This window comes from Acyrthosiphon pisum, chromosome A2, assembly GCF_005508785.2.
Source record: "Acyrthosiphon pisum isolate AL4f chromosome A2, pea_aphid_22Mar2018_4r6ur, whole genome shotgun sequence".
In the NCBI taxonomy this organism is placed as follows: Eukaryota; Metazoa; Arthropoda; class Insecta; order Hemiptera; family Aphididae; genus Acyrthosiphon; species Acyrthosiphon pisum.
The window spans coordinates 47,625,329-47,637,435 of NC_042495.1; the positions used below are offsets into that span (position 1 = coordinate 47,625,329).

At 38.3% G+C, this 12,107-nt stretch overlaps 1 protein-coding gene across 3 annotated transcripts in view; it reads right to left on the minus strand.

Annotated features, from left to right (window-relative positions):
* Positions 1–208: 208 nt before the first annotated feature.
* Positions 209–12,107, minus strand: part of LOC100161761 (mushroom body large-type Kenyon cell-specific protein 1) — a 125,380-nt gene continuing 113,481 nt past the window's right edge. For all 3 annotated transcript variants that reach the window (XM_029489164.1, XM_001942562.5, XM_008191642.3), the window contains 2 exons: positions 7,494–8,308; positions 209–5,197 (listed from right to left, as the gene is read on the minus strand). In XM_029489164.1, the coding sequence (XP_029345024.1) occupies positions 2,374–5,197; positions 7,494–8,308 (3,639 nt within the window). In that variant the 3' untranslated portion in view covers positions 209–2,373. The remainder of the gene's footprint in view (positions 5,198–7,493; positions 8,309–12,107) is intronic.

The window sequence follows — 12,107 nt, forward strand, 5'->3', positions numbered from 1 at the left end:
ATTCTACAATTTTTTTTTTTTGGGGGGGGGGAGGGTTGGACTATTAAAGTTTCTGGATACTAAGTCCCCTGAAGGCCCTCTCTCGATGACCATTTATGAAGTACACAAACATCGAGAGGCGGGACCTGAAAAATACGGCGGCGATGCCTGCAACGGTGAAATAGTAGGTACATGATAACAATATGTAGATAGTATAATATTATGAACGATCATAAAAAAGAACGATTTTATTAGTACAAAAATTGACCTCAAAGAAGTTTGTATTATTATTAAAAATAATATTTTTGTACAGAGTAAAATGAACGACACAATTCGACAGTAATAATATTTATCATATACGATATTATTTCAATAAAAAATAATAACTAAAAACGTAAGGATACAAATTGAAAAAATATTTTGTTTTGATCATATTATGAAATACACAGTTTTACATTAGCACTACGCATGATGTCTGAGACTTAAATAATTACGAAAAAAAAAAGAAAAAAACAAACTGTACAACAATACATTTTAATATAAAGACTATAATAAATAGTTATAGTCTATAATTTAAAAATATGTTTTTTTTTTCAATGAACACAAATTATTTGATTACACATTAATATCATTATAACAATATACAACATTAAATCCATAAGTTCCGTAACGATCTGTCATATTATATTATATACCCCCACTCCCCCCCCCCCCCCCGAAAAATTACAAATGCAAATGAACACGATACTCGTTATAGAATAAACGTACGTATATTATATTTTTTAAAAAATTTATTTTGGAATGCTTTGCTGTCTTTGGGCTTTAAAAAAAAATTTCACAAAAAACAGGAGATAAAAATTTGAGTTCAGCAATTATATACGTATATATGCCTATATATATCGCGTTGTATGGAATGTAAATCGATCTTATCATTCCCCTTAAACATAGGTTTGATTGCAGCCGAATGAGTACATAATATAATCAAAGCACAACCTTCCTCTCTATATATATTATATATAAAAAAAACAACTACCTAATGTCGTAATGATATGATTAGAGTTAAAAAAAAATATATATATATTAAAAATCGAGAAAAAAATTACAGACTTTCACGTGATAATAATATTATTATAAATCGAACACTAAAATAATATATATACATTATTTTTTTTAATATTTGCTCTTTAAGTTTATATAATCATCGTTTTCCTCGACACGTTTAAAAGGAACAATAATACAAAATAATAGTCTTAAAAATTATTCAATTTTTTTTATATATATACATACAAATATAGAAGTGATTAAAAAAAACAATATCCTTACGTATATAAAACAAAAAAACTTAATAAATTAAATATTTGTTCGTATGGAACACGCGATTAAAAAATAATATAGTCAATTATAAACATCCATTTAATGCAAAGGGCTCTACCAATGAAACATCTCAGTACACATATTACCTATAATATAATATGTTATATCAATATTTTTATGGCACAAACATTTTCATGCGGTTTTCTTATACAATATGTATAATGTGTATAGTATTATATAATAAGATATATACATCCCTCTGGCCCGTGTATCAATTACCATTATAATTTTAGATTAAATATCATATTATTATGATATAATATACATAGGCATACGTAAGACTGCGATGTTAATGAATACAATACAATATTACGTATTATATACAATAGTGTATACCTACTTTAATAATAATAATGATTTATAATAATATATATTATATAATAATAAAATAAATTATTACATTTTTTTACACTGTACAAAATATGGGACGTTTACAACCAAAAATATTCGTAGACTTAAAACATGGTAGTGCAATAAAATTTCATAAAAAAAACGCAAGATTTTTTGTTTTTAAATTACAAAAGAAAAACACAACGTAAACGAATATAAACAATTTTTTTTTTATCACAAAGATGCCGCGAAATAACAATATTCATGGGGGTTTTCATTACCGTCAGCAGTTTGGTAATGCTCGTTAAACATAAATCTATTATTATTTCAATTTTTAACAAAAACTACGTAAAAATTGCACTAACCGATTACATTTTTTTTTTATCATTTCCGTTTTTCATCCTCAATCGAAATCGTTACCGAATCAAAACAAACGAAAACTCACACCACATATTCTACTATAATATAGTAATAATAATAAACTTTGCTTAGTCGGCAGCTATAAAGTTCTCTACACCGCCATAATATTATACAATATCATTATAATAAAATTATGTATTTACACACACGAATCGTCGCATAAGGCGTTTATACGAAACACATTCGATTTGTTCCCAATTGTTTTATATTTTTTTTTAAACACACTAATCATTAATATAATATTACGAGATGTATACCAACAGTTTTACCTCAGACGATCGCATCGTTGTCATCGTCGTCGTTTTCCGTTTCGGTCGCATGTTCGGGCGAAGCTGTGGACGCCCGATCAGCGTTTGTTTCGTGTTCGGAATCGTCGTGCAGCTGATGACGATGTTCCTGTCCGTCCGGTGACTCGGTCCGCGGCTTTTCATCATCGCTGTCCGCGGCCGAATCCTGGCACGATGGTGGAGTGGCCGCTAGGTCTTCCATGTGGCGGTCACCGTCGTTTTCGGCACCGGCTACTCGTGGTGAACCGTCCCGACTGCAGTCATCGTCACCACCGCTGCCTTCTCCATCTCCTCCCTTCGTGGCGCTCTTGGCCGCCGCTTGGACGGCCGCCATGGCAGCCGCCGATTTGAGCCCCGTCTCCAAGCTGGACCTGATGATGCCGTCCAGGAAGCTGCCGTTATCGGTTCCGTCGTACAGGTTTTCGGCCACCTCGCGGGCGTTCTTGCCCAGGCTGGCGATGGACGCGGCCGCTGCCTGGTGGTGGTGTAGCCGTGACTCAGCCTGGATCCGTTGCATTATCGACATTGGCCCAAACGCCACCGGATTCCGCTGGAAATCCATGGGCACGTGGAACGGGCTGGGGGCCCAGAACGGGAACGACGGCTGATACGGGCCCACAGGACCCGCGGCGTCGAACATCTTGAGCCCGTTGGGCGTCTGTAATGGTGACAGTTGCTGTTGTGCTGGGAACTGGACGTGCGCGGGCAGTTTGATGGACGGCGGCGTGGCCGACGACGAGGACGACGAGGTGGTAGTCGTCTTGTCGGCTGGCCGGACGACCGACGACGAAGACGACAAGTCGGACGACGACTTTTTTCGGTCCGGGTGATGTTCGGCGACAACCGAGGTGAACGCGGAGGACGAGGCCGGAGGGTTCTTGGGCTCACGTTTCCTAGGTCGCATTAGATGTCTTTCCTTGACCTTGTACTCGAGCGTAGAATGCGGTACGCCGTAATAAGAACCGGCCCGGTGCACGCTCATCTCACCCCGTTGCACCGCACGCACGGCTTCTACCAGGCTGTCACGGTCGTAGTTTCGGTATTTGCCCCGCTTGGGCCTGGTGCCCTTGCCACCGGCCGCCGCCGCAGCCGCAGCCGCAGCAGCCGCTGCTGCAGCTGACGCCGAGTTGGACGATGACGACGATGAACTGCCAGTGTGGAACCCAGCGACGTTGGACGATGGCGTTACGACCGACGATGTTTTGTTGGTGGGCGTCGGTACCCGTTTCCGGCAGTCGTCCTGCTGCAAATTATTGTTGTTGTGATTCCTGATGACGGGGTTGCCAGTACCGAACGAGGTGGATATGCCATGCTGCTGCTGCTGCTGAAGATGGTGATGGTGTTGTTGTTGTTGTTGGTGATGGTGGTGTTGCTGCTGGTACTGTTGGTAGGCCCGGGCAAACGACTCAACGGCTGGTATGGGTGGTGGGATCGCCTGATCGGACGTCGACTGGAACCTTTGTGTGATGCTCTTGGCGATCGCGTCTCTCAGGTTGACCGGATGTTTGTTGCCAACACCACCGCCAGATGACGACGGTGGTGACGACGTGTCACTCCTTACACTGTTGGCTCGCCCCGGGGACCGGATGTCCCTGACGCACGTCACCAATTCGTAATCGCTACCCTTACCACCGGGAACCGGTTTGTACGATGGTATTCTAAGGATGACGTTGGACGGGTTCGAATCGTCGTCGTTGCTGCGGCCTGTGTCCATCGGTTCAGATGAACTGCAGCCGTTCGACGACCACCGTCTCGGGTCTGCCAACTTGTTGCTGAACTGATGCTGCAAGTGCTGCATCTGCTGTTGTTGCTCTTCGTCCAGTATTTTACGCATCAAGTCCTTGACGGTGAAATCTTTTAGGAATAATTCATGCTGGTGGTGGGTCACAGGCATTTGCTGCTGCTGCTGCTGCGGTGGCGGTGGCGGTGGTGGCGGTGGTGGACTGTCATGTGGTGGCAATAAGCGTGGCGATCCTAGTACAGCTGAAGGTGGCCCTGCTGCCACCGATGAAGACAGCAACTGCGATAGATAGGTTCCCATGTGTTGTGGGTCCAAGGCCGCAGCCGCGGCCGCAGCAGCTGCAGCTGCCGGCCATAGGTCCGCTGACATGGGCGGAAACCTGGGGGCGGTGGAGGTGGATGGTGGCGACGGCGATCGGCCGTCAGTCATAGATACGTCGCGGCTACGGTAATGCGGTTCTGGCCTGTTTAGCAGCAGTTTGTTGTTGGCGTAGTGTTGCAGGAACAGTCGGAGCGTCTCGGCGTTGGGCAAGGCCGCGACCGCCTGCTGCTGTTGTTCCGCCGTGATCCGCAACAAGTCTTCGACGGTCATGTACGACGACGCTGTCCTGGGCTGCTGGCTGTGGTGTTGCGGTGGTTGTTGATGGTGCGGCTGTGGCGCGTGGTGGCGGTCCTTGTTGTCCTTGGTGTCCTTGTTGTCCGCCGCCACTGCTGCTCTGCTTGTGCACTCGTCTTCGCCCACGGACGCCATGTCCCTGTCCTCGTCGTCGTCATCCTCGGTCAGCAACGGCAACAGCTCAGTGACTGGTCCATTGGACGGGTCGTCTTCACCCGTCGACGGATCCCTGATAACGCCGACTCCTACGCCACCACCACTGTTACTGTCCCGTTCGTGCGCCAACTTGTACACCTTGTTCCGCAACGTTGACCTGGGTATGCCGTATATGACGGCCGCACGTCTCGTGCCCAATTTGCCACTCTGGATGTCCCGAAGCGCCTTTTGCAACTCGTCCTCCGTGTAAGTCTTCCGGCCGGCCATGTGACTGGGCTGTTTCACCGTCTTCGATCTGTAAAATGGAAGCGTAAAATTTTAATAAGAGAAGTCTCAGCACTGCGACCCAACACTCAAACAAATGATTATTTGAACATACGCGTAGTAATATTATGGGTAAAACCAGCTAGTTATGAAGAATGTATAATAGTGGACTTTGTCGAGTTTTTAGAAATACGTCTCTTTTTAAATCTTAATTGTTGTGCTATTCTAATCGCGGTTTCAGATATATGTCTAAAACTGTCTAATACTCGCACGTACCACGGACGGTACGCGCGTGTACCACGGATGGTACGCATAACAATCTCCTACACGTAAATCCGCGTTAACTATCCGAGCATCCTGCAGCTATGTAGGTAGGTATAGTGTTTGAATAATCTTCGACAGTCGCTTTTATAACCGATTTAAATACTGTGCATTCCACCATGGAATTAGTATATAGTCCGTGTCTATACAACCAGTAATTAGACGTTGATTACTATAAACGCTCATTTCGTGTTCATATTACCTATATAGGTACCTACATAATAATATACATATATTATGTCGTGTGTACTGTGTTTTCCTTTAACCTCCACAGTATTATAATATATTATCCAAGGCTGGGCAAGTTAATGATTTTTTTTAACTCAGTTAAGTTAAGTTAATATTCACCAATAACAAAAAGTTAAAAGTTAAAAGTTAATACACAATTTTTGTTAACTTTTTATTAAGTTAAAAAAAAGTTAATTTGTTTATACAACGCTAACGTACTTAATTTTTTTCCAACCCAAAACTAAATTATAGACTATAGTGTTTATATTTTATACAGTGTTTCCAAATTAGTGAAATTCGAATTCTATACATTTTTACTTTTAGCAATTCACGGTAAATATTTTTTGACATGAAAACGAAATATACTGAAGAAGTGAAATATGATAAAATTAAAAACAAAATAAATTAACTTAAATTACTTCTTGAAATGAAAAATTAACTCGTTAATTTCACGTTAATTAAAAAAGAAATTTAGTAAGTTAACAGTTAAGTTAATGAAAAGCCAAATTAACTAGTTAAGTTAAAAAGTTAATATAAAATTAACTTATTAACTTAACTTTAACTTTTTAACTCGTTAATGCCCAGCCTTGATATTATCTCGTCATTAATGGACGAAACGATCACTGAGTTTATGTGTGCATATTATATATGTAATAATGAAAAGTACGAAAAATAACCGGCCGCGTTCTAAATAAATTCGCATGCGATGTAATAGTATCTATATAGATAAGCCAAAATTAGTTTTCTCGGTTTATCGAATAATGTATTCGCACAATCATAATAATATTATATAATACCGACAGAGGTAGTAATTTGCTATGTTCTGATTTAAGGGTAAAGTACACTGTATAGTCAAACTGACTGTGTATATATATATATATATATATATATATTGAAAATGCATCTCATCAACAAACTTCGGATATCTGTAAGCCACACGCTCCATTATGACGTACTGTGTACATATTATTATATTCGCGCACCCGTAAAACCAAAACAAGTACTATCATTACGGGCACAATTCATTTTTAAGACGAACGCATTTACATGTACACCACCTACATAAAGCCACTGCAACGTGTGACCGCGTGCAGTTTAACAATAACAACGACAATAAAACTGCAATACGTATAGCCACGCGATAATTGCCAGCTGGAATGAATTTTTTTTTTCGCAACAATGTAAGGAAAAAAATTGTCAATTCAAATCACGATAACGAAACAGGTCTCGTCGAATCGATCGAACGGAAAACATGCAGAAGTTGACAAAGAGCACGGTTGCGATACTACTGCAATGAATTTTTTAAAGGGTTGCATGTGTTGCTGCCCACCCATTATATATTCTCTAGAATACAAGACCACCACAACTAAAATTTTATAAATTTTGAATTATGACTACTACCGAATGGTACAGAATCAGCTCTACATATAATGCTGCAAGAACACCGCATATTTCAATATAATTTTTTATTTTTCCACTAAAAAATGTGTCTGTATTGAAATATACAATTTTTAATGGCATGGCATTATATCATTGATAATAAATACCTACTAGTATTTATAATCAATGCATTATATGCATATTTTTACTTTCGTGCTGTATAATTATTTACTTACCCAATTAATCAATGAAGTAAAAATTCAACACTTTATATTTTAAGTGGTCACAGTCTTGTACTAGAGGGTCGAATTATGTAAAATAATATCCATATTATCATACACAACAAGAAAATATACCTATTACTACGTGCAAGTTTTAAAGTTAAAACGGACACTCACTTGAATATGTTCCGGTTGTTGTTGGTGGTGAGCATGGGCACATTGAGCGATTGGTGCGGTGGGAACGTGGGCGTACCCGGTATAAGGTCACGCAGCTGGTTAACCATGTCCGTGGTGATGAGATCTGACGTGAACGGGTTTATGGCAACGGCGGCGGCGACGGTGGAGGACGCGTTTTTTAGCTCGGACGACGACGGCGTTGACGGCAAGCTCGGGCACGACGGCGTGGACGACGCGGGCGACGACGAAGCGTTGCCTCCCGGACCGCTGACGTTGTTGTTGTTGCTCTTAGCGCTGAGATCGAGCGGTTGATCGAGCGACTGTTGTTGTTGTTGTTGTTGTTGTTGCTGTTGTTGCTGCTGTTGCTGTTGGTGGTGACGGTGGGCAGGTGGCGACCTACAGCTGATGGCCGCTGAGTTCGCAGCCGTGGCCGCGGCTGCTGCTGCTGCCGCGGCGGCTGTGGTCTCTTGCAGCCTCAGCGTGGCGGCGGCCAACAGCCATTTCGGCAAGCCGGCGGCCGCAGCATCCAGCGCGCTGGGCGATGGTGGCCCGCCCGCAGGTGTCATCGTCGTTGTGGACGATGACGACGACGAGTTGTTCAGAGACGCGACCGCGGCCATTGCGGCGGCGGCGGCAGCGGCCGTGGGGTTGGGCAGCAACAGCAGTGGCGGTGGTGGCGGCGACCGGTCATCGGCGCGACACGGCTCTGATGCAGCCGGGGGCGGTGTGGAAGACGACCGCCTGCCCGGTTCCGGTTCCGGACTCTCTGCGCTGCGACTGCCGCCGCTCAAGCTTCCCGTTTCAGACGATGGCTCCTGCATACAAGGCACATGATAAGTAATTGTCGTATATATATTACAAACTGTAATTAATTTACTATAGGTAATATAGAAATATTTTATCAAACACTACCTAGAGCTTCGCCAGTGCAGTTTTAAAAAAAAAATTGTACCTCTTATTTTATTTATGACTCATTTTATATTTATGGATTAAATTATTACCTTGTTTTGGCCATTAATATTTTTTATGTAATACAACTTGAAGTCTTATATTTTTTATTTTTTATATGCCATATTTCTACTAATTATAATAGTAATATATAATCTGTGATCAATGGCAATCATTTAAATAAACCAAAAAATATTCTATTTTCCTGATCCAAAACTAAAATCATGTGTACCTTGTGGCAACTAGAGGGGGGTTGAAAAAATAATCTACTAATCTACATACACCATCCAAATCTCAAGGAATCTATTGATAACATTTTATTGAAAACGGTCTAGTGATTTCTATAGAGAACAAACAAACAAAATAACATATTTTATTTTTATATAGGTAGGTATACCTAAATACATAATATTATAAAATTGTATGATAATTTATTGTATGATTATGATATTTTAGCAATATTAAAAGAGGCAAATTTAGCACAAAATTATAATTTGACCATTGTAATAAAACGTCGCTAACACGACAATGTCTTGTTGCTGTCATTAGACAATAATATAGATACCAACTATAGGAATACGTCTATATGAAAATTAAATAATATTACTCTGCACATTTTTATGAGAAACAATTCGATACACTTCTCAATGAACTCAGATGTGTATTAATTATGTGCACACCGCGTGTATGGTGTGTGTGTGTGTGTGTGTGTGTGTGTGTGTTTTAAATTATCAATAAACGTGTTATACCGACCAAAAAACGTACTTCAGTACACCTCACGTTAAGTTAACAGTGTTAACCAAGAAATAGTTTTATTGTCATTAACTTATAGAGTGTTAGAAAGTAAGATGGAAGTAAGTTTTAGTGCGTGTCACTTCTGAAAATGATACGATGATAATAATATACAATGCAATAAAAATGAATCCCAGTATCGAACGATATAGTAATCATAAGATCAGATTTATTCAAATTGCTTGCGTTTGGGGCACCGATGGGCGTCGAAAGTGTTGGTCAAGTAAACCGTGGCACAGAAATATAAAACAAATGAATGTAATATCGATGATGGTGCTATACCAATATGCCATGATGGACATTGTGGCGTTACAATTGTGTAAATGTAAACGATTAATAAATAGATATTCATACAAATATAAATATAATATTTTTCATCATTAATAATTTGGGAGACGTCAATTTATATAGGTGTATGTTTTGTAGAGATCTCGGCGAATGAACCAATAGGGATGAAACGATTTGAATACTTCAGGACTACAAAATATTATATGCGTGAAATTAAGTTAGATTTTTTAAATTGGAAGATAAAAATGATTTTTTGGTTAAATAACATTATAACAGTATTATACGTACAACCGTTACCTGCAACGTATTTCACAGTATACATTTGCCGTTCGTATCACCAACACAGTTTTTCAAAAACGATCCTACCGAGGAATGCATTACTCCGCAGCCCCAGCTGCCATGTACTGCAATTTTCCTATAAATAGGATATTATTTTACCCCTTACAGGTTTAAAATTCCTAACATAAATACACTACCGAAAGGTTGGGAAGGTTTAAATGCTCCAGAAAAACGATACCTCTCCTGGGGGCTACAAAATTCCTAGGATACATCGCACTGCAGCAGGCATTATACAAAAATTAAACAGCTCTTGTTGTGGACCTTCGACGCATACGATATGAATCTAAATTGAATCCGGTGAAACTGCCCACCGATTAGTTTTTATCGCGATAAAGCGAATCGATTATAATATAATATTATTTTATAAATCGCTCCGCACCACGTGGTCCATGCGTGCAACAATAATGATAATAATATAATACCGCAAAACCATATAAGTATATACCTATATACTGTTATAGGAAACGCCAAATCAGACGATCGAAATCAGGTACCTAACCTATACGCACCACCTCTCTTGATAATAATAGCATATTGTTTCAGGGGTAAATAATTTATATTATTACCGAGGACAAGCGAAACTTTTCCAACAATTCATCTCAGTGATACGAAATCGGTGAAAAGTTTGGAGTATAAAATAATATGCTACATGACAAATTGTGATATAGCTGCACGTTAAAATCGACGCACAAGTATGACGGCGAACTCGAAGAGACGATTCTACACCCGCCAATGCAGCTGCAGTTGTGTGAATCTTTTCTATAATGATGATGATAATAATAATGTAGAAAAAATGTCCTTGACTATTGGCTCTACTCGACTTTGATGTGAATAAAAATAATATAATTGAGCCGATAAAACGCGATATACCTATATATTATACAACGATTTAACCAGTTTACATTTTGTTTATTGTTTTAAATATACAAAACTACACCTTTAACACCATTGGTGTTGGTACACGGTTTTCGTTGAAATAACAATTCCTGCACTATACTTGAAACCTAATAAAGTATATAATATTGTATTTGTATGTGCTCTCCAAAAGTAATTATTTTGCAATAATTGTATTATAAATCAATTTATATTCTTGAAATAATAAAATTAATGTAACATGATACAGAAATAAATCTCGATAATAAAAAAATTCTTGAAATATCAAATTGTTATTTTTTTCTTTGATGATTTACTCAATTATTCCGGTGTATCTATCAAATTATTATATTAAATAAAAAAACTCTTTTTTATAAATTATTTATGTTTTTATTGTTTAAGTAATAAAAGATTTATAAGGAAAATGTAAATACGTTGGTATAGTTAAACCATGGTTGAAATATACAAGGTTATTGCATATATACCTCTTCTCAATCAAATATTTGATGATAAAAACAAAAATGGCAGTGTAAAGGGAGCAAATAATAATCATGTATGTAAGCGTGGGATTTTGAATTTGTTATCTTTTTTCGGTGTATTTTTGATGATCAGAAAAATTGATATTTGTGATATCGCTTTACGTAGCCATTTTGTTTCTTATGATAACAATCCGAGTCGATATGCAATAATCTGTATATTTCAACCATGAGTAAAACGAAATAAAAGCTTCACTGGTTTAAAAAAAAAAAATATTAATTCTAAATGAAATATTTTCAGTAGAAATATTAAGTTAATTAAATAATGTAGGTACCTAATTTTTTTGTAACAAATATAATTATGTCTAAAGTTATAATATAAATATACACGGCCGATTAATTTTTAAGTATGTTATTTATAGGAAACTATCAAGTGTTAACTACCCATATACTTAAGGTATCTACAACATAGTTAAAACTCAAATTTTAAGCAAAGCCTGTACAATGAACACGATGACGCAGTATATAATACTTTAGGTAGGTACATAATAATAGTAAAATAATTCATAAGGTAGAATTATACAGGTAGAAGTACACACCCTAGTAGTCCCAAGTCACTATATTATATTATAATACATTAATTATAATGTTTTCCTTGATAATTACAATTTCCGTAACTTTTATATTATGTATATTATGTTAAAAGCCGTGGATCACTTATCCAAAAACACAACACTTAACAAATAATATTTTATTATAAAAAAAATCAACGATCGCTAATAAATTATAAACAGACACTCTATAGGTCACAGAGATCGACAATATTTTTCATAATTTGGTTGAGTATGATTTTGGAAATTTGGCATACCTATTATATATATGGACTACCGTTATAAAT